At 40.7% G+C, this 27,737-nt stretch overlaps 2 protein-coding genes across 2 annotated transcripts in view; one reads left to right on the top strand and one right to left on the bottom strand.

The window, feature by feature from the left end:
• LOC101845160 (rho GTPase-activating protein 17) overlaps nucleotides 1-6,092 on the bottom strand; it is an 84,121-nt gene extending 78,029 nt beyond the window's left edge. Inside the window, exon 1 of the mRNA XM_005096062.3 lies at nucleotides 5,844-6,092. Coding sequence (XP_005096119.2) covers nucleotides 5,844-5,914 — 71 coding nt within the window. The 5' untranslated portion in view covers nucleotides 5,915-6,092. The remainder of the gene's footprint in view (nucleotides 1-5,843) is intronic.
• A 277-nt stretch (nucleotides 6,093-6,369) lies between these two features.
• On the top strand, nucleotides 6,370-20,946 carry LOC101864681 (ribosome biogenesis regulatory protein homolog). The gene is made up of 10 exons (XM_005096061.3): nucleotides 6,370-6,576; nucleotides 10,850-10,922; nucleotides 12,199-12,237; nucleotides 13,574-13,612; nucleotides 15,152-15,253; nucleotides 16,071-16,149; nucleotides 16,933-17,040; nucleotides 17,258-17,412; nucleotides 18,471-18,607; nucleotides 20,760-20,946. Exons 1-10 carry the CDS (start codon nucleotides 6,422-6,424, stop codon nucleotides 20,890-20,892), a joined length of 1,020 nt encoding a protein of 339 aa, XP_005096118.1. The 5' UTR covers nucleotides 6,370-6,421; the 3' UTR covers nucleotides 20,893-20,946.
• The last annotated feature ends 6,791 nt before the right edge of the window (nucleotides 20,947-27,737 follow it).

The raw sequence follows: 27,737 nt of genomic DNA, 5'->3' as shown, positions 1-27,737 counted from the left end.
GGGGGGTGTATTATGGCGTTATAAAATCTCTTCTGGAGAGTCTCGTTTTCCGGGGAAATCGAGGACGCATTAGACAAAACGTCTCGGGCCACTAAAGTGTACCTACAACACGTGACGGCGAGGATGTCCAGCTCATCGCTCGCATCATGGACGACTGGGCGTCTTTTAACGCACAGCGGGGGTGAAAACGAATATGGGGATACTTTCTGAAAAGTATGAAATATTTTCAAAGTTGGGACCCTGCGCCTGTTTTACCATCAAATCATAGATTGATACCCAACGAGCGGCTTCCATGACAGGGTTCCAGGTTTGACGTCCGGGTCGTGATGGCATTGGAACCCCCCCCCCCCCTTTTCCCCCCTCATTTTTAAAGCACTATTACTGTTATTTTACTATGCTTTGTCTCTTGTCAAGACTGCATTAATTTATCAACATCATTGTTGTTGCTGAAGATACAGTTCGTGCTGGAATGTCACTTAACTGTTACTAGAGGCTCCACACTCGTCATAAGGCAAAAATATGAGCAGAGGGTATATATATTTATATATATGGCTTGCAGCATTAGAGTAGAGATTGCGGGAAAGACCTCGCTGCGCACACCACAATAATTGAATAATTGTCAACAATAGCTGACATATCCATTTTAATATAATATATAGATCAGTCACAGAATCGACCATGAAGAGGCTCTAGCACAAAGAGTGAACACTCTGCCCCCTCAACCACAGCCCTGACCCGCCTGTCTGCGAGTTACGTTCCAATATTATGAGCCGGCTTCTTTTTCGTTTGACGGTGACAACAGATGGGGGCAACTCTACAAACAGGTTGATACCGCGGCAAATAGCGCTGGGATTCCTGCTATTGACAAAAGATCACCACGGCAGTAAACACGGAGTGGGGAGCCAAGGTGCAAAAGGAAAAATGACAATCTGACGCAGTCCTTTCCACAAACAAAAGATGGGAAGACGTTGCAATAATGTACCTAAACAAAGCCTCCGTAAAACTCGAGGTACACTTGAAGAAAAAAGGAAAGGTGGCGTTATTTCAAGACTGGGAACATCTTTAGCGAGCAGGATAACCATTCACTCCATGGTTCTCTAAGAAAACAGCAAAAAATGGCCCGCCGCCAAGAACAACTAGGGTCTAAAAGCCCACCATGGAATATCCGATCTATTTTTCAATTCATTTTTGACAAGGTCTGATTTCAGAGAATGTTTCATACAACATTTTATTTGTAGGCAACAGGGACAGGGGTCTCTTGGAACTACATGTACATATGTATTTTTTTTTTTATTTCTGAAGGATCAGAGAGCCAGAGCTTTTTCAAACTATTGTAAATTAGACTTGACACATCATGAGGTCATAGATCTATTTGTTTTTGTCAATCTTTACAAATGTTAATTCAGGGGTGAGGTAAAGAGATGCAATTCAAAACATGAGTTAATGAATGGTGGAAGCAAGGTACCTTTTTCCTGATAATATTTTTCTTGTATCCTCTTCACTCTCTTTATACTTATTTAAATACTGGCTTTCGTGATAACATTCTTAGTTTACGCGCTCCGTAGTTGCACACGGTAGACAAGAGTGGGGAGCATTGAATTTTTTTTTACTGGGTATCTTTCTGCTTGGTAGTTGCAGCCCTCTCATCCCAGCTTGGCCCTGACAAGAAGATTCGAAGTCTGCTTCATAAATTATCTAAATTGAGTCAAAAAGGGTGTAAAAACACATACATTGAAACATTTGAGAGGCAGGAGTTTTTTTTATTTTTAAAGCTTGATGAATGCAATAAAATTATTCCTACAAGGTGCCCACACCCTAAGAAGTATTTTTAAAAGTCATGTCATGTGTCACAGATAAAACAAAAATTAAGCCATGTAAAAACACTCTAACCTTCAAAACAGAAAGAAAAAAACTACAACCTACCAATAAAAAAAAAACCAACAGTTAAAATAACATTTAGAGTGTTATTATCTTCATATAAAAGTATTTATTGATTTCCTGGACAATGTTGTGTGTATACACAAAAGGCAAAATATCACATCGAATAACACAATTGAAAGACTGTCTGTTTCTGAGGGAATTAACAATTATAACATTCTTTCTCCTTCACCTCCACCTAAAACCATTTAATTGCAACAAAGTATTATAAAACACTGGCGTTTGTGGTATTGTGGATAGTATCTATAGTCGCTTCCCTGTCTCATGTGGGAGACCTGAGTTAGGACAAATCCTTTATCGAGTGTATCTCAGTGTTTCTGCTGAGATACTGTATCCTTTTCATCCCAGGTTGGCCCTGACAGGCAGGGTCGGAAGTCCTATCTCTTAATTGTGTCAATGAGAACGTAAAAACACTTTCTACCTCTACATTATTCAAGTCAAAAAATGAAAATTTGGAAAAGTCAGTTTTATAGAGTCAAACTTGTCCAAGCAGCCACCTTTAAGTGGGCAGTCCTCTTAGTGTCGTTGTGAATACAAAAAAAAAATACAAGGGAGCAAGTAGAAAGTGGACATTTGTACAGGTGAATGATTTGGACAGAGTGGATGTGATGTGTACACGTATTAACAAAGATATTAAAATGGAAGCCAACAGACAAAAAAATTTGAATGAAATGTACTAAGAATTAAACAGAAGGAAAGAGAAGTATAGAAGAGGAGAATTATTAGGCAAGAGAATATAATACTTTTATTATTATAAGGATCTTGTCCATGCCCTGTATCATCACCATGGCTTGGCAAGACAAAGGAACTGAAATTCAAGCCCACAGAGTCTAGCTTCCTCCCTTTTTGTTTGCAAATTAAGACTTTAAAATAAACAGGGACAAAAGTGATCAATTATTAAAATTCCTGTTAACAAGAGACTATGCCCACAAATAACCACATGATGCTATACCATGAGTATAGACCTAGGCTACAAATGGTTGAGGAGGAATTTTACATGATCCAATCAGAGAGGTTCATTTCATATCCATAGGACGTGGGGAACTCTGTGCCACCTCTTTCCAAAAAGGAAATTAAGTCGATAATCCGATCCGCACGCTTTGCATAGCAGTCTGTCAAAATGATTTTTTTTGGGGAAAAATACTGAAAGCCTCAAAGAGATTTTCACACTAGAAGTAAAGTATTCTAAAATGTGAAGAATACAACCCCGGGGGTACAAAATGACCCCAGGGCGTACGGATAGGGTTAAATTAAATTCTATCAGTGTAATGATGAAGTGTGCAGTTGATGGACTGTTCATGGCCTCCTTTAGATTACTTCGCTTGGGCATACCGATAGGGTTAAACTAAATTCTACCAGTAATGATGAAGTTTGCATTTCATGAGACTGTTCATGGCCTCCTTTGGATTACTTGCTGCAAAATAGCAAAATTTTACCAAAATAACGAAGAAAGTGTGACCTTTTTATGGGAACATCTAGGTCACCTTCCAGACAACACTGCCTAAGTGAAGGATTAGGTGAATGACGAGATAGAAAAGGAAAACTAGCCATCTTCAGGTAAATTTTACTCCAATTTATACATTATCATAGTGTAATCAGGGGAACATTTTGAAGATGAAACACTGAGAGGTATTATTTTTTGTTCAAACTCTTGGCCCATGCTCAGATAATTAAATAAATTGTTTAAAAAGCACTTTTCTAGTTCACATTTTTTCCATTTTACAGTACAAACTTCGATTTTATTTTGTCTCAGTTGCAAATAACTAGTTTTCTGGACATTGACAGTTTTATTCAATCATTTTATATTTTTATTATAAATAATGAAGTTAGCATATGTGATAGACTGTTCATGGCCTCCTGCATTTGTTTTCATTTCGAAGTGATTATTCGGACTCGAGTCCGAATATGAAAAAATGTTATTCGGACTCTGATTCTTGTCCAGCATGACAGCACTTCCGACTTCCTGTGACTCGTGAATCCGGCTTCCTGTCCTGCCTCACTCGTGACTCACCTCAGGCTGGGCAGAGACCGGGATCACTTCGGGCAAAAAGGTTTGTGCAGGAGCCCAGTTTTAATCTTATGATGAATTTGAGGCCGGCCTGAAAAGTTAGAGCGCTTCTAATAAATGTTTATTTGTTAAGAGGTCATGAGAAGCAATTAAAGATGGCTCGTTAGCGTGTGTCGGGGTCGGATGGGCGGCCTGCACATATGTGGCTGTGTGCGTGTCGGGGAGGGTGGAGGGGGGGGGGGGGGGGGGCCCCTTCCGCCCCGGGTTTTAAACCCCCAAACCCCCCCGTCTTTTTCCCCCCCGGAACTGATCTTTATTACAATAATAAACCAGCCTAAGATCTACGTAATGAATTGTGCGCTGGTCTATGGAAATCAAAAGTTGCCGGTATGCTTCAGCCTCTAACACAAGCCAACAACAATTTTTTCTTGGTAAACAATCGATATGACACAGGCTTGTGTATTTGAACGAATCGGTCTTGTTTTTTTTTTTACACAGCTCATAATATGCAGGGGCCAGGTGGTCTTCAATTTTACCTTTTTCTAACAAAAAAAGTGGGAAACGTGGGGGGGGGGGGGGGCGTATCAATGAGGCGGCGGGCATTGGATCGGCAGATAAGGTGTGGGGGAAACAAAAAAATGGCGGAAAATTGGAAGCACTGAACGTTAGATCTATAGAACAAAGACACTTCCTTTTTTCCGGACCCGAGTCCGAATAACATTTTTCCATATTCGGACTCGAGTCCGAATAAGAAATTTTTTTATTCGGACTCGAGTCCGAAGATGAAAAAATGTTATTCGGACTCAAGTCCGAATAACGACGGCCTTTCATTTAGTTTACTTTACTGATAAATACTTTACTCAACATAATCTCTCTGTTGCAATTCAATCATTAACACACATCACGGTTGTCCTATGGTCATAAGACACTTTAGAAGGCAGATCTATTTCTATCATCATTGTCATCGATCATTCTGGAATTCAAATAGAGGAATATATATAAATATATATAGATCTATATCAGAGAAATCAGCATCCACCTACGGTCTACAGACTGAGACTGTGGTCTACAGTCTTCATAAGTTTGTGCAGTGAGTTGTGAGTAGGGAGTAAGGTATGAGTAGGGCACTCCTGTAAAACTGCGGTCCCGCTAGATCTAGTAACTAAATCACACAAGCAAAGACTAGGCTACTCTGGATAACGATAGGGCATACAGATTTAAATATATTTTTGGTATCGATGTTTTACCAGTCGATCTAGCCTATGACCTATGAGCAGTAAACTTTCACTTGTATTTTCAAGGGCCATTTTCAAGGCCAGGGGGGTTTCAGGGGGGCATGCCCCTGAATTTGATCATAATTTGATGTTTTGCAATAGCTTCAATTGGCTATCTCTCCATAGATCTAGGCCTATCGGCACGCGCACCAAAAAGTAATCGTTTAGAACCAGAAGTAATCGTTGGTGGCGTCAAAACAAGTGTCCCCAAACAGGACCGCAATTGTACAGGAGTGCCATGTGTAGGATATAAATATAAGCTAAAAACAGGCTACAGCTAAAGACACTCTATAGGCCCAACTAGAATTTCCTAAATTATAATTTAATAAGAAAGAAGTAGATCTAGGCCTAGAAAATCTAGATTCTAGATCTAGATATCTAGCTAGATCTAGATCTAGATCTATCTAATCCAGCCTAGAGGCCTGATGTAAGGCTGTAGAGTCGTGATGGTTAAGTTAGACACGCGCGTGTTTCAGTCGCAGAGACAGAACACAGAAGAGCCACAACTTCAACAAGTGAACAGAAGAAAAAAGGGAGCCATAGACATAGCACAGAATAGCAGGGACTTGGGACTGGCCTGCCTGCTGTGGACTGTGGGAGTGGGAGTGGGTGTGATCACTCACCTTCCAAGATTTTGATCTATATTCTGCTTCACTCGGAGGAAGTTCTTTCGCAAGTTCTCCTTCTTAAACATCTTGCATACACTAATCCACAGAAATCACACGTCCTTAACAACCATGCTGAAATCCTAAAATGAGTAAATGACAACAAACTACAATAACAATCACGGAGAGGCCCGGGACTGTGTCGAGTATCAGGATAATCGGGAAGAGCAGCCCATACCAGGAAGTGGAAGCAGACAGCGAACATTACCATTATAATTTCTGGGTTGGATTAATGTGAAAAATAATATACTGGTTTTTCCAAAGTGCGTTTGTATAAAATGCTAGTAAATTGGTCTAAAAATAGCTGTTTACTTACAATCAGTGTATTGTAACTAAATTTTAAAAATGGAATGGTACCTTTTATAATTACTGAACTGGAAAAGTAAAACAGATACTAGTCCTACCCAGCTTTCTTATACATATTTATAAACCTTATGTTGATTGGCTGAATGTCCAATCCTCTTGAGTGATGTATGTTCCTGTTTCATCTTTTCACTTCCGGTTTCGCTTTTTTAGACCTCGTTTGTTTTTACAGCATGGCTGCCACACAAAGTGTTGTTGACAGTATTCTGTCAACAACAGATGACAGTAAATTTAAGACCATTCAAGTGGATAGTGCTGAATTAATTGAACTGGATGAAGGCAATTTACTAGCAGTCAATGAAAACAAAGTCGACACTAAAGAATTCAGGTAGGTTTGAATGCCCTCAAACGCAAGCCTCCAGACTAGACTATGACTAGAGATCTAGATCTAGATTTCTAGATAGATATATCTATATCTAACTCTCTAACTCAATACTCAAACTCAAACAAGATTAAGACAGCAGTAGACTTCTCGACTGACACTGAAAGTACACTGTCTCAGTGTAACACTAACACTAATATTAACAGTGACACTTGACTTGAAGTTTAGAACTTGTCAGACTCTTCTTAGAGTTAAAAGTTAAGGGAAGAGTTAAACCTTACCTGTTACAACTTGTGTCATGGACCTGCTCAGTCAGAAGTTACCCTTTTCTCTCGGTAGCGTTAATTGCGGAAGGACTTCCATAACGAGCAACCACCCAACAAACACATGATATGAATAAGGAAGAAACCTAACCCTACCCCTTATCCATCTGTTCTTATCTATACTATCTCATGTCATAGTGGTCTCTTGTTACGGAAGTCCTCCTACTTAATTGCGACGGAGTGACCCTGTGACTGTGAGTTACAACTAATGCGGCGTTAATTGCCGCAGAGTGAATTTGTGACAAAGAAATAAGGGAATGTCTAGGTACACGGTAACCGGCAACAGGGCATGTAGTCTCAGTGTCACCAGAGACTTATATAATTAAAATTAAATACTCTCTGGTGTCACGTACACGGTAACTGCACAGTTCAGAACTCCCAAGTTCAGTTTTTGTCATCCGGTGTTGCCTTCTTCCCCACCCCTCCCCCGACTGTACCTTTAAAAAAAAAAATTATCGGCTGGATTGTACTTTACCGGACCACCCGTCTCGGCCCGTGATTACTACGCACGCCTAGCCTAACTACGCACTCATAGTACTCTGCGTGCGGACAAAAGGTAGTTCCGCGGGCGACTAGCGAAGTCAGCGGCGACTGGCGAGGCGAGGTGAGCGAGAGGTGGTGGTGGTTGAGAGTGGGCAGGGGATTTAACTTTGGTGGACCACCGTGTATCATACCAGCAGTGGGGTGGGGGGGGGGGGGCTTGCCCCCCCTGGCAACAATAAATTTAAAAACACTCACACACACACATATAAACAATAGCATGATAAGTCGCGAGCAGGGCCAATGGGGTTGCAATTATGCAAATGAGCTCTCGTGCCCATCTCTAGCCCTCCATTGTACTTTGCCGGACCAGGAGTAGGCCTAGGGCCTAGGCCAAGCCAGCAGAGTCGCGAGCAAATAAGAATAGTGGACCACGTGATTAGATTGACCAATTAGCCTCAAGGTGTCAGGGTCATGGGTCAAAGGGCACAGTGGCACAGTCGTGATGACTGAAAAACCCGGTAAGAGACGGCAGTCGATTGCTGGCAGTTGAAGAGGGAGGACGTAGAAAACTGAGTAGGAGAGTGAGTAGTCACTGAGTAGGGGAGCTCGGACACGAGGAACAGCGGGCCACTAGGCACCAGGGGCGCCACAGCGAAAGTAGTTCCGATCGGTGGTCCGGTAAAGTACAATCTTACCACTTTGGTAACCCCAACCGGTACTCACAAACAATGTGATGCACAGGTTCACTGACCTGTCACGATGGCGAGCCCGACAAGACGCTTGACTTATTTTTTCAGCAAGTGACAAGCACGGGACACATATTGATTTATTTTCATTCTGGTTACCGTGTACATAAATACTAAGACTAGGTGAGACTAGGTGCCCAGTTACCGTGTCATGTAGATACTGAGACTAGGTGCCCGGTTACCGTGTACGTAGACACTCCGAAGAAATAATGTAATAGAGAAAGAAGTTAAAAAGAATAACAAACACACACACAGATACATACAAATACACAGACACACACATACACGTAACACTCACTCACAAAAACGCACACCGCACATGCTTGTGGCCTTTATACGCGGGAAGTGGCTATTCTCATCCGGGGTGAGAATAGAAAAACGATCTACATCTCACCCCGGGTGAGACTTGCCAGCGTAGGCTATTCTCACCCGGTGCGAAACAAGACCTGCTTTTCCTCATTTTGGAATACTGTCTATCGGTGTGGATGATCAAATTGATAAAAGCCAAGAAAAAATTACGTTATAGCACAAAAGTAAGCTAATTTGATCGTCTTCAAAGATGCCATAGCTATTTCACTTTTTGAATCGAGCCGAACTACGCGGGTTGCCATTTTGTTTTGCCCGGAAGTTCTCGCAATATCTACTCCTCCCCTCTCTCTCTCTCTCTCTCTGTCTCTTTCTGAATACTGTCTATCGGTGTGGACGATCAAATTGACCAAAACAAAGTTAAAAAATGATGTTAAAACACAAAAGTAAATTAATTTGGTTGTCTACAAAGATGCTACGGCTATTTAACTTTTCGAATCGAGCCGAACTACACGGGTCGCCATTTTGTTTTGACCGGAAGTTCTCGCGCTACTCCTCTCTTTCTCTCTCTCTCTCTCTCTCTCTCTCTCTGCACTGCCCACAGACAAAATTGTACGCTTTTAGTAGGCTACAGTTGTAATGGAACGTTTGTTCACTGCACAGAATTCTACAATTTTTCTGTTATCACAGTGTAGAATTCTGTGGTTTAGGGTGAACGCAAAATTTGTTGGCCTAGATCTAGGCTATAACAGTGAACGCGCACCGGGTGAGAATAGCCAAAAGACTCGCCTGCACTATTCTCACCCCGGGTGAGAATAGAGGTGGCCAAATAAATTATTATTTTCACCCGGTCTGAGAATGCAATGGATTTTTATTCTTAGGCCTACCTGGGTGTTGAGAACGGGTAGACCTGCACGTGAATTGTAAAAGTGACTGTTCGTGACTTGCCCCAGAGCGCTGGCCGATTTTTCTAGGCTGCCGCGGGGATTGTTAAATTTTTTCATTGAAAAAAATCATGAGAGTATCAGTATGCATGCAATCTTCACCAAAACCCTAGATAAGTGTATATTCTGAATTCATTCAGAAAGGAATTCTGTTGCCAGAGTAATATGTTATCAAAAATAATAGCCTAAATCTAAAACTGAAAGCTGTTTAATTAAATAATGTTAGTAATAGTTTGTCATTGTAATGTTATTGGCATAATTTGAACAACACAAAAAACGTGTTATCCCTAACAGAACCCTAGGCTTATTTTTTTCTTAATTTTGATTGGTTAAACCATTCAAGAGTAAAATTTTCCATTACAGAACCAATAATAAATAGCAATAAAAGGTGACGCTATTTGCCCAAAAGATTTTAAGGTTTTCCCCCAAATCGACAATTATCACAATAGTCACCCCCTGCGCTCGAGAGCTGGCCCGCCCGTTGGCGATTTTAGTCGCTTCGGGCACTCAGCGGAGTGAGAGAGTGTGACGAGTTTTGTCGCCTGGAGCACTTAGTGACTCCAGTGACAGCAGGGGTCCTATTGCCCGAAATGAAATAAAAAGGGCGGAAACGAAATAACCGGGTGAGAATAGTAGGCTGTCGTTATTCTCACCAATAGTATCCATTTTATTTTCAACCCGGGTGAGAATAATATCCAGTTTTTCTCACCCCGGGTGAGAATAATCATTCAGTTATTGTAATATTTCTTGCCTCAATATTTGGGCTGTCTATAATGTGTACGTGTACAGATAAAGTCAACTCTACTGTACAGAAAGTCTTTGTGGATTTTTGCCACAAACTTTAGGTTCGCCTTTTCAACTGTTTCAGATGATTTCTTCCTAAAGGCAACAAAATTTTCATTTTTAAATTTAGCAAAAGCTTTATCGAATTCATCGTAAGATTTGAATGCCTGCTCTAGAAAGCCTTCCTTGTCAGGCGGAGATTAGATACTAGGACCACCACATTGGGAAGCGAAGCGGAAATGGTAGAGATCTAGATGATGTTAGATTGTAATCATCAACATAAAAGAGCTCTGTGTTCCCTCTGTTGCGATTAATGCTGCCTGAGTTGTCACAGCGTCACTCTGTCACAATTTTAACACTGCCTTTTCTCCCTGACTCCTCTCTGTATGCAAGATAGACTGAGTCTGAGAGGAAAGTCACAAGCCAGTGACACCCTCTGCCTCTGGGAAAAATAAAATAAGTGAGAAGAGGAAGTAAAGGGTGGTGGTTGCGGTTGTGACCTATACACTGCTAGAACACAAGAAGACGTATGTAGTACGAAGCAATAGCGTGTATGCGAAATTGATCATGTATATGTCTAGATAAGGTTTGTTTGTTGTGTTTTTTTATTTGTCAAGTTATGAAATGTGTGCATTCATAGCATCACTCCACTAATTTTGTTCAAGGACATTTTATTTCCTTTTTGTTATTACAGAAAAAGAACAGAGGAAATACTTTTGTCAAGCACGAGAGATGCGACACAATGTCTATTTAACTCATTGTGGCAGGTAGGTTCAATCTTTATTTAGTTTTGTTTTGAAATTTGAATAAAATCATTTATATAATAATTCATTTGACAAAACCGTTCGTAAAAATTGATTTTTTTTTTTTAAAGAGAAAAACAAAGAACAAATCTGGAAAGTGGTGTAGCGTTGTTGGGTTTTTTTCAAAGTAGATTTAAATTTCCTTTCTCTGTCCTTTTTTTTTATATTTTCAACATGGAAATCCGTAAGCAATGTTTGATCATTTTGTCCAAAATATTTTAGTCGTAGAGACTGGGTCTAAACCGGAGCAAGTAGCTGGGGGGGGGGGGGGGTGTCTCCAATGTCTTCAGTACTGTTTTTTTTTTGCATTTTCAAGGTCTAGCGCCCGTAAAGTATAGGAGATCAATTTTTCTGGTACCGCCCAGCACTATCTATTGTACATGCACCTCCCTGCAGCCTTTCTTTATTAATTGGGCAATCCTCAGCAGTCCTGAGATGCATTCCCAAGTCATCCTCGAAGCATAGGCCCGTAGCATTTGGACCTCCAAGCAAATGTAAAAATAGATCTGGCTTCAGCATGGACATTCATTACGTGTTATTGGAGTGCACTCAAGTCCAGGATTCTGTTAGAGGAAAGGTAAAACCACCACCGGAGCGGGACAAGGAGAAGAGCCTCTCCAGAAGACAAAGAAGAATATTGTCGCTATTATGGTGCAAAGTGTAGCGAAAAGTCCTGTCCAACAGTCATACCTCGATGGGATAGGCTCTACCCCAGACGACTCGTGCCTGAGATCGTGTGGTGTTAGTCCTGATGACTTGCGATGCTCTCACTATTCGAGTGCCATCACGGAGACCTGTACTGTGAACCACTGCTGCAAAACAATACCCAGCCCGGACCAGATGCACTATTTACGGACAAAACGCAAAATAGGTCGTCGCATATCTGACTGCCTGCAGCAGGCTGCCGCCCTCCGGACAAGGCCAGCCGTAGAAGAAGAAGCATAGCTCCACAAACTCTGTTTAGAAATAGAAGCTGATAGTGCAGTTCACCTCAGAGGCAAGCTCTCTCCTTAATGCTAACGAGGCTTTTCTCTTTTTAAAAAATGTCATGTTTTGCATCTAGTTATCATCACACTTTATCCTTTATCCAGAAAGCAGTACTGTTGGAGACAAGCGTTAAATAAAAATTCAGATGTCCGACCTCTCAGATAACCTTAAACTAATGTTAAACCTGCACGCTCTTAACTGTCCAGAAACTTGATAACTATGCATTTATTTTCTACTTTTGCTTCTTCTTCAGCTTCCAGTGGAGCAAGTAGAAGGGGCTTATGTCGTGAAGGTGAGAATCTTTTGTTTTGTTTTAATTAAAGTCGATGGGTCTATTAATTCTAGTTCAAAATATAATAATAATTTCTAATTAGATTCTGCAATATTTCATTTTCCTAACCTCCTTCAACGAAAATAGAGTTACCTGTTCTCAGTTCTCTATTCTGAAATCACTTTGACAATTATGCAAGTATATTATATTCAGTTCCTTTGAATTTTGATTTTCTCTTTTTTTGACCTTTCTGCATTTTCTGTTATTTTTGGACAATATATTTTGAATCTTTTGTGTGATTTACTTTTATTACCCTTCTTTCTCGGCATATAAAATTAATTTGAAGTAACATTTCCTCATGTTTTAGATTTATTTGTAAAGTTATTTTCACGTTACCTTTGTTTCGAAGTGTAATTCTTCTGAGTTGACATTTCATCTGAGTTTAAGATCTCTACTCATTTTCATAACATTGAAAATGTGACTTCTTCTTAAGCTCACTCTTTGTTAAGAACTCTTTTTAAAGATGGAGCTACGACAAGAAAGCACTGAGGTCGCGATATATTGAGATAGAATAAACAGACTTACATAGACACGCAGAGACAGACACACCAGCGGAAACACACAGTACAGAGAGATGGACACAGACACACACACACACACACACACACACACACACACACAAACACTAAAGACACACATAAACCCAAACCTTCCTTTCTATCCTTCCTAAAAGAAAGCAACAAAAAAACACATTTCAGTCAGCCTTACAGTAGTCCCAAGCCAGCAATCACCTTCGGTTTGGACGTAAGAAAGGATTGGTTTGTTGTCCTTTATTTTTATCTCTCCCGCCTAAGATATCCACCTGTCTAAGACAACCATTTTTCTCCTTTTCTTTCTTGGGCAATTTTGACTATATACTTTCTCTTATTAGGTTCACACTCTGTACTACTGGTCTGAACAAGATGTAGATTCCAGACAACATGTGTTTGACAAGTAGCCTCTGATACTACAGAGCATGATTTTTATCCATTTAAGTACACACACACTTACATACCAAACACAGAGAGAGGAAGAAACAGAGAGGCAGAAGGCTCAGCTATAAATACATGTAATTTGCCATCAGAGGAAAACTTTTCAAATACAGATCACATAGTAGCATCAGTTCCCTTGATATGAGGCAGTCCAGGCTATTTAACATAGGACAGCATTACAACTCTGTTATGCAGTCAGCGCCACTATACCACCAACTTCATGCTCATCCAAAGACTGACAGTTTAACAATGTTTGACTGAAAGTACATTTTAAGTTGCAGGCTTTAAAAGCTTTCATAATAATATTTTGTCTTACTTTTTTTCAGTTACCTGAACCTAAGACATGGCTCCCAAGAGAAAAACCGGTAAATGTTGGATGTTTTTACTGTTCCTATGTCACTTAGAATATGTACCAGTACCGAGTTTTCACTTGAAATGTTCAAGCTTTCAAGAGTTATTTTTGCTAGTTCTTAACATTTTTTAAAGAAAATTGTAGTCGAATTATATGAATTGCGGGGCATCGTGGGAAATTTCCAATATTCTTGTCTTGGATTTAAACATTGTTCTTTAACTGGTTATCTGTTCCATCTCAAATGTAAAGGATATTTTATATGTAGAATACAATTTTATTTCCCTACACTCATGACAAAGGTCATGACAATTAATAATGCAGCTACAAGGGTTTTAGTTGTAAAAATGATGTGAATGTGACTCAACAGTATAGCAGTAGTCTTTATGGATTTGGGATACTGAAAAGTTATATTGGTGTGCTGGTTTTCTCTTTTTCATATGACTATGGAGATTGTTATTTGTAGTAGAGAATTTGATAGCTGTATCATATGTAGATATTATTTAGCAAATGGTTAGTTCCTTTCAATTATTTCAGTGGACAATAGTAAGGGAGTGAGTTCATCAATGTTTCCTGTGCCAATTGTCTGGAATCATCATATTATCATAACCTTGCACACAGATTGAAGTATATCTGTTACAGGGCTGTTTTCATCAATGTTTCCTGTGCCAATTGACTGGAATCATCATATTATCATACCCTTGCACACAGATTGAAGTATATCAGTTACAGGGCTGTTTTCATCAATGTTTCCTGTGCCAATTGACTGGAATCATCATATTATCATACCTTTGCACACAGATTGAAGTATATCAGTTACAGGGCTGTTTTCATCAATGCCTCCTGTGCCAATTGACTGGAATCATCATATTATCATACCTTTGCACACAGATTGAAGTATATCAGTTACAGGGCTGTTTTCATCAATGTTTCCTGTGCCAATTGACTGGAATCATCATATTATCATACCTTTGCCCACAGATTGAAGTATATCAGTTACAGGGCTGTTTTCATCAATGCCTCCTGTGCCAATTGACTGGAATCATCATATTATCATACCCTTGCACACAGATTGAAGTATATCAGTTACAGGGCTGTTTTCATCAATGCCTCCTGTGCCAATTGACTGGAATCATCATATATATCATACCCTTGCCCACAGATTGAAGTATATCAGTTACAGGGCTGTTTTCATCAATGCCTCCTGTGCCAATTGACTGGAATCATCATATATATCATACCCTTGCACACAGATTGAAGTATATCAGTTACAGGGCTGTTTTCAAAATGTTTACTGGTGTCTGGTGTAGCAGTAAGGTGCTTTACTGTCTACGCAGGAGACCCAAGAGTGACTCCTGAGTATGGAGAATTCCTTTATTGAATATCTCTGTCTTTCTGCACGGATATTTTATCCCTCTCAGCCCATGTAGGCCCTGACAAGCAGGGTTGGGATCCTGCCTCCCAAATGATCTCAATTGTGTCAATTGGAGCTTTAAAAAAAAAGCAAACTACATTTAGAAGGAAAAAAAAATGATTTCTAAATGTCTCTTTACAGGTGCCCAAGAAAAAGCCACTGACGAAGTGGCAAGAATATGCCAAGTCCAAAGGTATCTTGAACAAGAAGAAATCAAGGATGGTCTGGGATGAATTATCTCAGGTAGGCATTCTTAATTATATTCATATAATCCATTTCAACTTTACACTTTTTTTTTAAATTTCTATTTTAAACATCAAATATGTTTTTATGAGTTATCTCCTTATTCTCTTGACTAAGTTCCAAATCAGCTTTTACTTTTCTTAAGAAATTGTGAGTAGCTATAATTACGATACTATCCTCTTAGTTTTGTTATATTTACTTTTGTATTTGTTTTGAGAAACAAGTCATAAATTGGGAGCTCTCGCGGCCTAGAGGTTAAGGTGTTGGCCTCTCATTCAAAGGTCCTGAGTTCGAATCCGGGTAGCGACATAAATTTTCTTCTCGAAAATTGTATGTTTTCACCTCCATTCCTGCTCTCTAGCAATGTTCTGTCATCTGTTTTCTTCTCCTCTTTCTACCCCCACCTCCTTTGCCCCCTCTTCTAGGCTCCTGACTCTTTCTACTGCTACTCCTTATCTCCTTCTGACTGCTGTCTTTCAGCCACACCCCTGATCTTCTGGTAGGAAAGATCTACACCTAGCCTTTACGGACAAGGGAGAAAAATCTCGGAGAGCGTGTGTGCAAGTTGCACACGTTAAAGATCCCTTGGTGGTCTAAAATCGATAAGAGTAGGCTTCGGCCGCCACCCGCGCAAAATTCAAAATCTCCTACCTACTGAAAAAATTTAATGTGTCCTGCGCGCTCATATGACCTTATGCAGTTGCAAGCGCGGTAAAACACTTACCACAAAACAAAAAAAGCCTTAGATTTGTGCATCTGAGAATGTTTTAGAAATTGATGTAGTGTTTTAACCTGTTGTTTGCTTTTGTGTTTTCAGGAATACAAACCACGCTGGGGTTACAAAAGGGCGAATGATGATACACAGGAATGGGCCATTGAGGTTCCAGACAATGCAGGTCAGTAAAGCACAGTGCACAGGATGTTATTGTATGGTTTTCTATCTCAATAGTCTTCTCTGGTTACTGACTGAATTGAAACTCCTTTATTGTTTCTTCCTGTTCCAATGATTTTTGTTGACATTTTTATTTCCCTGCGGTTTTGAATGTTTTTCTTGGTATCCTGTTTTCTCTGTTGATTAAAAAGCAGACACTTTTAGTATTCTCATTATGGAACAGTCTGTGATTATCTTTACTTGCATTTTTTTAGGGTGAGGAGTTTTTTGTTTGGTTGGGGGTTTTTTTGTTTTGTTTTTTTTTTTTTTTTACGTAACGTCCTCAAATGTGGGTGGTTGGTGGGTGCTCTGGTGTGGTTTGCTCCTTCATTCCTATCAACGTCTATCGTCCTGATCCCCTCCTTCTTTTTTGTGTTTGTTACTCTCTTGTAACACACCTCTAATCTTCGGCACTTATATGGCCATACTGTGTTGCAAGTGCTTTAAAACTCTTACTAATACTAAAGCGTCCTCAAAATCTGCCGCGTTTGATTCTCACTCAAAAAGATGTGTCTTGAGTTTGAACATTGAAAAAAGAAATGGAAAAGTTGGGATCAATTTGGACATTGCTAATAAAGCTTGTAATAAATTTATTGTGGTAACGCTTTAAGTGCTCCCTTGCCAATCGTGTTCAAAATGGTGTCGCTTTCTCTTTTCTGGGCTCAGAATTGGTTGGGTTTTTTTACAAAATCAATGCCTTTCCATTTCCAGAAGTCTTATGTAATATTTTTCTTTTGTCTTGGAATAGATCCTATGGAAGATCAGTTTGCCAAGAGAAAGAATGCAAAGAAAGAGAGAGTTGCAAAGAATGAACTTCAGCGATTGAGGAACATTGCAAGATCACAGAAAAGTAAAGGTAAGTTCGGACTTTTTCAGTTTGTTTTGTCTGCTTTTGATTCTATTCTGTGCACCCCTTTCCTTAGTGAAAAAGTGTAGTTTCCAAATGAAGAAGTCCGGTTTTTTTTCTTTCATTTTTTTAAAAACTCTTCTCTAAAAAATGATCAGTTTATGTTTTCAGCAGTCCTGCCTCAGAATTTTGTTGCATTTTCTTGTTTTTTTCCTGTACTTATCAGTTCCTGGAGTGGGTCTCACCCCCACGGAGAAACCGTCAAAGGATCAGCTGTCAAAGGCCCTAGCTGTGGCGCACAAGTCGACAGCATCTATTGGAAAGTTTACAGACAGGCTTCCCAAGGAAAAACCTTCAAGGTTCACGGGCAAGAAACGGAAAGTATGTTGGCTTTGTTATTGTTACTTTCCTTTGTCTATTGTGGGTGTTATTTTCGCAGTTCTTAGTTTACCGTATTAATTATCGTTTATGCTCTTTTCTTTTTCTTATCATACAATGAGATAAATTAGGTTGCATATTATGCTTATTAAATTGTTTCAGGTTCCATTGGCTGTCCAGTAACAAAATTTGTCTATTTTGGAGATAAATGAGCCATAAATGAAGCAATATCTTTCAGCAGAGTGGATCATGTGTCTATGTTTATGGTTTTGAGTTTCTACTTAACCCAATCTATAATTTAATAATCTTAGCATACTGAAGGTTCTAGTAAGTCTTGTAAATATTTGTTGAGGAAATTGTCGTTTGAGATTCATTATGCTTTGGTAAAAATATTAAACTGCAGTTGCAATTTCCCAATACGCCCAAGGAGAAAAGCGGACGTCCTGGACAGTGTTACTATAATATTTTAATAAAAAGCAAAAGGAAGGGGGGAGGGGAGTGGTCATTTATACTGTTGATTGTCTTGGGCAGCTGGCAGTCAGAGCAGGTTCGACTGTATTTCCCTCGATGCCTTCATTGACATCTGCCATAGGGTCTGCTGGGATAATAATAATTGTAAAGAGTGTGGATATGCGCTATATAAATACATTTGTTAATTATTATCTTTTGAGTTCTTGAAGATTTGATATTTACGCCCTTTTATTGGGCTGGGGCTCCTTCCTTTTGTGAAATCTGGCCAATTATATTGGCAAGCGACAAGAAACAAATTGTGTATAGACTCAAGAGCTTCCATTGTAGAATTTCAAGTGCTTAGTGTTTGTAAAGGATAATGATAAAAAAGACACATTTTGGACTGTTCAAATGTATGACTATGAGGACTATCTTTGAAAAAGTTTTATTTCAAAGTTTTTCATTTGTGTTCCACTTTTTTGTTTGTTCATTTCTTATTTCTATTGCAATCATTGTTTTGGAATTGTGTAAAATGTATAGTTTTCTATTAATTTGGGGGGTTGTTGCTGAGATTGGTGCTACATGTGTATGTTTTTCTTCTACATCTACAGTTTGAACCATCAATTGGCAATCTGAAATCTGAGAAGGAGAAGCAGCTCAACCTGATTGAAACAAATGCTAAAAAGCTGCCCAAAATTGACATGGCTAAAGCTACAAACAGAGCACTGAGACAAGAAGAGCAGACTGCGTAAGTTTTGTACATGTGGACCTCTTACAAATTACATTGGTGCCTGAATAGCTGTAAAATGGCCTGTCATTTTCATTTCTTGAAGGGAGTGTTTGGGACTTTATGTACAGTAGTTGCTGAAATGGTTTTTCAAATGGAATGATTTTGGTGTTTCTTTATTTTGTATAGCAGCATTCTTCAGTTTTAAGTTCTTTGTTTTACTTTACCTCTTTTGTTTCTGTCTGTCTCTCTTACATTTTCCCAGCACTAAATGACCATTTTTGTGTCAATGTGCTGCTTTTTACTCGGACAAACAATAAGTTCCTTTTCATGGTTTAAGCTTTGAGTCACTTTTTATGTCTTATGTCTGAGACTAGGTACAACAGTAGTATGCACTCATAAAAAATGACCATCCTAAATTGTCCTCAAATCCTGGCAGTGTTTTGTGTTCAGTCTAGCGGACAGAATATGAGTGAGCCAATGACTTCTTTATAAGTATAAGCGGAGGTGAAGGATGTGTTAACTTCTTGCATGAAAGTTTTTCCTCTTTAACAGAGATTACACACTACACAACAGCTTGCTGGCATTCTGCAAAGTTTGGTCTCAGTAAAGTTATTATGAGAGTGGACCAGGGCGGAGCGAAAGCAGTGGAGTGGCCTCTCGGTTAACATAAATTGGCTGATCCTAACACTGGTAGATTTAAATGTGAATGTCAAAAGCACAAATCTACAAATCTAGGCGACCGTGAAACCAACACCATTGTTAACATGTGATGGGGGATTTAACTCTTTGAACCCTTCCGGCAGTAATAACCCTGTTCCCGATCGGACGCTGGGAGTGCCTGATACTAGTGACAACTGTTTTGTTTCATTTATTGCTAGTTTTTGCTTGTTTTTCGGAACTATTCCTGAACCAAGTTCTTTAGTAAGCCTTTGATTCCACCATTTAAAATAGATGTTGGAAGCAAGCTTTTGGGGTTATAATGAGACAGGGTGCACCAGATTTAGGCGACTGTAGAAAAAACTCAGTGAAACGGTGGAAAAAACTCAGGGTTTAAAGAGTTAATTCATTTTTACAATGCCTACTTCTATGTGCGTGCAGCTCAACACGCTTCACAAAATTAAAGTACAAATTATACATAATAAAATAATTGTAATTCATGGAAAATTTGGACCCATTTGTCAAACTTTTATTTATCTTTCTTGATTTGGCCTGAAATTCGTCCTGTACATAACCAAAAGATTTTCATGTTCTGCCATCTTTCTATATACTATGTGCTTCAAAGATTTTATTTGACAAGGGTTGTCCACCCGCTAGACTGGCTGATGAGTGGGTGGCTTACTTTTCTTTATCTCTCTTGTTACTGTCTGCCTAGCTTGCTTTTTTCCTGTAGTAAAGTGAAATGCTGCTGTCATGCTTGTATAATACAATGTATTGTGTGCTATCCTGTACTCAAAGTCAGATAAAGGGGTTCTGTCTTGTGCTAAGCACATGGAAGATATAAAGAGCTTCAATGGTAACTTACCATTATTTTAAACCCCTCTTAATTCCTTTTATACGGTCCCCTAGCCCTGATGGAATTCAAAGGAAAGAATACACTCTTCTGTTCCCATGTTGTAACTCACCCTTATCAAAGACAAGCTGGGCAAGTTAACAAATGAAAGCCCTTCTGACCAACAGTGGCAGTTTGAGAAATTTGTTGATCATGTTTGTGTCAAAATAATCCATACCCCCCCGAGGCGGTGCTACTGACTGAAGGGTCCGTAGGCCATTCCCAAAGGGGGGACATTAACCTGTTCTTATCCACAGTAGAATTGTAAATATGGGCCGATTCATCGATGTCATGCTCATAACTGTACTTGAACTGCAACAGAGAATTGCTGCTTTTTCTTTCCTAATCCTATATGGTCTTTTTTCCTCTGCTTCTTTTGTATGTTTGTCACACTCTTGTGACCCGTTATTTCCGGGGTGCCTTGATTGTCGGAGCAGACTTTGTGCTGTTGAAGCTAGAAAGGTGAGCTGAGTAAGTCTGAGTCCCTGTAAGGACTTCCCTGTTGACATCCACCCCTTGGCGCTCATATGACCTTATGCAGTTGCAAACGCCGTAAAACCTCTACTAAAACTAAAATTAAAAATAATCCATCCATGTTTTCGTATTTGTTCTCATCCTCAGGTCAAGAGAAAAACAGAGCAGAAAGACTCCTAAGAAGGCAAAAGGAAAGAAAGCTCTTGGCCTGGGCAAAAAGGCATCGGGTGGAAGGACAGGTGGTGGAAACAAGAAGACCAGAGGGAAGAGAAAGAGATGATTATAAATTGTTGGGTTTATTACATAAATAAATGTAGAGAATCATAGCACTGTCGTTCAAGGTTTTGTCTTGTTTTTCTGTCTGTTTTGTTTTGTAAATATTCTTACGGTAAGTAAAATTTAACTTCACCACATATATCTTGACTTTGGCTCCTGTTAGAAACTGAAGAAATACTTATATGGTATAACACGGATAGCTCGAATTCGTTTGAACTGGCCTTGATAGTTCGGGGGATCCGTAGTTCGAGAGATATGGTGTCTTACAAAGATAAAGAAGAAAGAAAAAATGGGACCGTAGGCACAGTTTGACGGATGCGTGATTTCAATTCTTCCGTGTTCGACCTATCCGTGTTATACTGTATATCTCTAACCATTGTGGCTATTGTGTTTGCGATGTCTACTTGTGTTTCAGCTGTGGTTCCAACCAGCCTCTGGACGTGCCGAATGGTGTCTGCGTCTACCCAAGAATTTGTTAGCAAATTTGAAAACTTGGTTGAGTGGTGTCTGGCTGCTGATTTTGGAGGTGTATTTTTTTAATGATTGTCTTTTGCTCTCCCTACGTACCTCAGCTCGAGCCTTTAAATAATGTATCTTGTTTTCTGTGGTGATGTTGTTGGCGGCTTTTCGATACGCTGCCTTCTTTTTCTTTACTGCATCCTCGCATTCCCAAGAGAACCAGATCTTGTTCCTCCGGGGTTTTGTTTTTATTTTTGGTATGTGTTTTTGGCATATTTTTAAAAGCTTTTCGTGGAATTTATTGTAGTTGTGGTCGAAAGTGGGGTTCAGAATCTGGGAGCATTGATTGGCAAACCAGTCTGCTTTTTTGAAGTTGAAACGTTCTGGGGTCGGGTCGTTTCGGAGCCTATTGTTTTTTAGAAGAATTGGGAAATGGTCCGTACGACGATCATTCAGCACAGACCACTCAAGATCTGGGACTAGGTCAGGGGTACAAAAGGTGAGGTCAAGGGATGAAGTGCTATAAGTGGCTCTGTTTCTGTAAGTTGGGGACTTGTCATTTAAGAGACAGATGTTATTTTGAAATTTTATAAAAAATTTATTATTTTTCCTTTCTGGTCTGTAGGTTTGTCTCCCCAAAGGGGGCTGTGGGCTTTGAAATCACCTAGCAAAATAAAGGGTTTTGGAAGCTGAGCCTTTAAGTCATTTAGTTGGGTTATTTTGAGAGGGTAATTTGGTGGGATATAAACTGAGCAGATCGTGATTGGTCTGTGCAGGGTGACCCGTACGGCAATAGCCTGGATGGTCGTCTTAAGATGTACTTGTCTGTGGAGTGTGTTGTTGTCAGTGTAGATGGTGGTACCACCGGAAGCAATCTGGTTCTCCATGTGAATGTGATGATATGCAGTAAATCCTCTTCAGTCTATCTATGGTTGAAGCTGGGACGAATTTTGTTTCTTGTATACAGACCACAAGTGGGCACAGTGTGGCCAGTATGTGTTGCATTTCTGCAATGGAAGGTCGGATTCCGCCGGCATTCCATTGCAAGACCGCCAGTATGATTTTTTAGTTTTTATTTTGGAGCTCGAAGGCCCCGACTTTGAAGAAACACTTTGACTCCTCCTTGCGGGGGAGGTAGAGTGTTTTCTAGGTTGCCGTCCTGGATTGGACCGCGGTCTAGTGGGAGATTTGGAGGAGGCCTTTTTGTTCTTAGGCACAGAGATTTGCCTGTTGACCGCGGGCTTTGGGAGGTCGGCAGTAGAATTACCTGCCGACCTCGTGACCACCTGGGCTGCCTTTGAATACGACCGGCCAATGACTGGGGTTATGATTGGCGGGCAGACAACCTTACGGGCCTCCTGGAAGGAGCAGCCATTTCGCGCCTTGTATTCTTGGATGGCGTGTTCTTGGAGCCAAGTCGGGCACTCCTTGCTGAAAGCTGTGTGCTGGCCGTGGCAATTGGGGCAACAAGGACTAGCCTTGCATTCCTTCTCAGGATGACCGATCTTGCCACAACGAGGACACACGGCTTCTTGACGGCACCGTGACTGGCTATGGCCGAACTTCTGACACTTGAAACAGCGCAGAGGGTTCGGCACATAGGGTCGTACGTCGAGTAGTAGTAATCCGGCGGGCTCCGACCACTCCCTCACAGTGCTCCACAATTTCTTCCATGGAGCAGCCTTTCAGTTCATGGCTGCGGACGACGCCCTTCGAGCAGTTAATTATCTGGTAGCGCTCTGACCCACATAGAACACCGCCGAAGGTTGTGGTATCCAGGAGTTTGGTCACTTCGTCTTCAGTTGCGCACTTGACGAGGAGTACACCAGATGACAGCTTCTGGACATTCGTAGGAATGTATCCCAGAACCTGTCGTAGTGCATCTCCCGTCTTGAACAGATTCAGATCAGTGATCTTCTTCCGTGTGTCTGCTTTGCAGCTGATGGCCACGCAAGGCTGCTTCGGAAGCTCCCTGGGAGAAGGGAGAAAAGAGGCAGACGTAAAGGTCCTTTTTCCTGATTTTGAATTTTTGCTTCCGCGAGCCGAGACTTTTTGTTAACGTTGGGAGCTGGCTGGGGAAGGGTCTTTTAAAAAAATTTAAATTCCGTATGAAATTTATGGTTGATTCGACTCCGGGGCTCCCCGCCCGCCACGGGGACACATTGCTCGGATAACCAGAGCTGTGCCAGGGCTACCCCGGAGCTATACTCTCAACGAGAAAGTACAAGACCCTTCCGTCGAGATTGACCCAGGGCTTAATGGGGTTTCAGCTCTCAACCGATTGAGTGGCATGGGTCGTGCCACCCTCCCGTCTAAGAGGAAAACCTGGGCCAAAGAGGTGTGTTGGCAAGGGACAGCCCGTGGACTGATCTCACCTCAACCGCCAGGTACCCGGTTTCCCTCCGCACGGGTCGCACCTCACGTTCAACGAGGCGCCCACTCTGTGGGATGGGTGACCTCTCTTTTTACTGCACTTGAGGTCAGCGGTGGGAGAAAAGATAGAAGAAGAAAGAAAGAAAGAAGGAAGGAGAAGAGGAAGATACACCAAAGTAAGTGTCGCACACGGATCCCAGAGGGTTGGGGTCCGTGTGCGACACTCCGCCTTTGACTACTTTGAGGGGGTTGCACCTTCTGCAGACGAAGCAGTGGGTCTATTTATATCCCCCGACCCACTGGGGGTAAAACAATAGAGCAAACAATCTATTTCGATTGCAGAGACACCTGTTCAACGTCACCGTCATATTCTCATTCTCTCTCATTCTCTCACTCTCTCACTCTCTCGCTCTCTCGCTCTCTCTCTCTCTCTCTCTCGCGTTTGTTCACATTGGTATCACGGTAAATGCACACCGGCTGAGAATAGCCAATAGGCTCTCTCTCCCATCCCCCGAAAAAGAGACAACACTCGCAGTCCGCACTTTGAGTCTCACAGTGAGGTATGATTCAGCATGAGTGTCTGTGCGTGTGTGTGTATGTGTGTGAATGTGTACGTATGTGTGTGGGGGGGAGGGAGGGAGTGTGTGTGAGAGAGAGTGATACAGAGAGAGAAAGAGAGACAGTGACAGACGTACAGACAGAGAGACAGACAGACAAAGAGAGAAAGCGTGTGTGCCATTGCAAAATACCTTATCGCTACAGCAAAGACACCTTATATCTCGTAAATGTTAATGTTCAACACCCCCATCTGCTTGACATTGATCATTTATGAGGCAGGCTGTGCTGCTCCTGCCTGTCAATCATGGCCAACGAGGACACAGGAATACAGTATCCCAGCAGACAGAACAAGATACAAGATACAAGATTTTTAAAAACTCTTTCCATTCAAAAATCAAACTCAAGTCTACTGAGTGCCAAGGCAAAGAGCCTAACTTCTACACGCGACTCTGGTAGGCCTACATCTAATTAAACATGAATAAAAAGAAAGCACAAGATAAAGTGGAAGACCTATATATATATATATACATATATAGTCTTCCACTTTATCTCGTATATATATATAAATAATATGACCGTATATATATATATGAATAATATGACCCCGAGGTACAACGTGCATGCAAAAATGAGCAATTACTTTTGACATACAGTGTTATTAATTGGGAATAGCCAAGAAGAGATAAAGAGTTTTAAAAAACACCCCAAGTAACATCCGATGATGGCAATGAAAATGATCATGAAAACTGAAAAGGGACTTTGAGTGAAGAGAAGCCTTTTGAAACAAAATAACTTCGATTCAGATGAGAGAAAAAGTAAGACAGACAGAAAGAAATGGCAGAGGAAAGGAAAGAAGTTGGACCTACTATTTGTTTGTTTGTTTGTTTGTTTGAGTAGGTGTTTTACGGCACTCTCGATTCAGTTTTGTTCATATGACCTACTTCTAGGGGCGCTCTCCAATCACTCATGATAAAAAGAGGAATGAACATGAATACCTGCGTTTAATACAAACAAATAACTAGTAAGATAAATTCCACACAGTAAATTTATTAAACATGTTTTTCTGCTGCCCGCACAAAAGGAGCTCTGCACAGTTCTGAAAAGTCCAAAAAGACAGGTAAACTGACATACCTAGTACATAATAATATCAATGACAGTTCAGACAATCTTTTTACGCCTTCAATCATGCCGCTGTCACTGAAACTTCTCCCTCAGACAAACTAAAAAGTGTTCTGAGGGGTCAACAATAAGCGGCCAGATGTAAGTCATTATATGAGGCCTAAGAGTCAACAACGAGGGGTCGGAGTTAATTCAAGACATGAATAATTAATAAAGGGTCAACAACATGGGGTCGGACAAACGGTAAATTTCTAAAAGTTAGTAAAAGGTCACCAAGCAGGGCCGGACTGAAGTCAGGACATGAGTCCTGAGGGTCAACAACGAAGGATCGGACTAAAGTTAAATTTATAAATGGTCAATAACAAGGCATCGAGGCTAAGACATGAGTCTTGAGGGTCAACAAAGTGGGGTCGGACTAAAGAAAAAGTTATAAATTGTCTACAAAGAGGGATTGGAGCTAAGTCAAGACATGAGTCTTGAGGGTCAACAGCGTGGGGTCGGACAACAGAAAAAGTTATAAATTGTCTACAAAGAGGGATTGGAGCTAAGTCAAGACATGAGTCTTGAGGGTCAACAACGTGGGGTTGGACAAAAAAAATCAACATTAGGAGTTGGAGGTAAGTCAAGACATGAGTCCTGAGGGTCAACAACGTGGGGTTGGACTAAAGGTAAATTTATAAACAGTCAACAACGAGGGATAGAGGCTAAGTCAAGACACGAATCCTCCTGAGGGTAAACAACATGGGGTCGGACTAAAGGCAGAGTTATAAATTATCAATAACAAGGGGTAGGGGTTAAGTCAAGACATGAATCTTGAGGGTCAACAACGTGGGGTCGGACTAAATGATCAATATTAGGGGTTGGAGGTCAGTCAAGACATGAGTCCTGAGGGTCTACAATGTTGATTGATTGATTTGATTGGGTAGATGTTTTACGGCACTATCGACACAATTGGTCTACAATGTGGGGTCGGACAAAAGGCAAAGTTATAAATGGTAAACCAAAAGGGATTGGAGCTTAGTCAAGACATGAATCTTGAGGGTCAACAACATGGAGTCGGATTAAAGAAAAAGTTATAAATTATCAATAATGAGGGGTAGGGGTTAAGTCAAGACATGAATCTTGAGGGTCAACAACATGGGGTGGACTAAAGGTAAAATACTAAAGGGTCACCCAGAGGGGGCAGACCAAAGTCAAGACATGAGTCCTGAGGGTCAGCAACATGGGGTGCGACTAAAAGAAAAATCATAAATGGTCAACAACGAGGGGTCAGAGCTTAGTCAATAGGGTCAACAACGTGGGGTTGGATTGAAGGTCAAATTCTAAAATGTCACCCAGAGGGTCAACAACGAGAAAAAGGATAAAAGGCACAGTTATATAAACAGTCAACAACGAGGGGTTGGGGGAAGTCAAGACATGATTCCTGAGGGTCAACAACGTGGGGTCGGACTAAAGGCAAAGTTTTAAATTATCAATAATGAGGGGTAGGGGTTAAGTCAAGAAATGAACCTTGAGGGTCAACAGCAAGGGGTCGGACTATAGGCAAAGTACTATGGTCAACAACGATGGGTTGGAGCTTATTCAAGGCATGAGTCTTGAGGGTCAACAACGTGGGGTCGGACTAAAGGCAAAGTTATAAGCGGTCAATAACGAGGAATTGGGGTTAAGTCATGACATGAATCTTGAGGGTCAACAACGTGGGGTCGGACTCAAGGTAAATTTCTAAAGGGTCACCAAGAGGGGTTGCAGGAACGATCAGCAATGAAGGATGGGAGGTAAGTCAAGACACGAGTCCTATGGGTCAACCACGACGGGTCGGACTAAATGTAAAGTTCGAAAGGGTCACCAAGAGGGGGAGGACTGAAATCAAAACATGAGACCTGAGGGTCAACAACGTGGGGTCAGAATAATAATAACAACAATGCTGATCATTTCTATAACACCCACTCACGTGTGAACACAGCTTTAGGCGCTTTACATGTACAAACTATTTTCCCACTCGCATACGTGCACACGCACACACACACACACACAATCACGCACACACATCTACTTGCTTATCACACGTTACAAAATGAGCACATACAAATACATAATAAAATAATATACACTATGCAATTCGCAAAATACATAAATGGATACATAGTTATTTACATAAACATTGTATTGAACATGAATCTACTGACATAATGATTTCATTAAATGTGTCTTTAAAGATATTTTAAATTTAGACTCAGATGCGTATGTCTCAAGGGTTGGGGAAGAGAGTTCCAAACTGATGGAGCAAGGAAGGCAAACGATCTGTCAGCTAATTTTTTTTACCTCCCTTTCTGGGACTCA

This window comes from Aplysia californica, unplaced genomic scaffold (assembly GCF_000002075.1).
Source record: "Aplysia californica isolate F4 #8 unplaced genomic scaffold, AplCal3.0 scaffold00120, whole genome shotgun sequence".
Lineage (NCBI taxonomy): Eukaryota > Metazoa > Mollusca > Gastropoda > Aplysiida > Aplysiidae > Aplysia > Aplysia californica.
This window is presented reverse-complemented; position numbering and strand designations above follow the sequence as displayed.

Coding starts and splice junctions, on each gene's coding strand:
- LOC101864681 (XM_005096061.3), top strand. CDS start 6,422: ATGGCTGCCACACAAAGTGTTGTTGACAGTATTCTGTCAACAACAGAT. Junction 13,613..15,151: donor GGCTCCCAAGAGAAAAACCG/GTAAATGTTGGA, acceptor GTCTCTTTACAG/GTGCCCAAGAAAAAGCCACT. Junction 17,413..18,470: donor TCACGGGCAAGAAACGGAAA/GTATGTTGGCTT, acceptor CTACATCTACAG/TTTGAACCATCAATTGGCAA.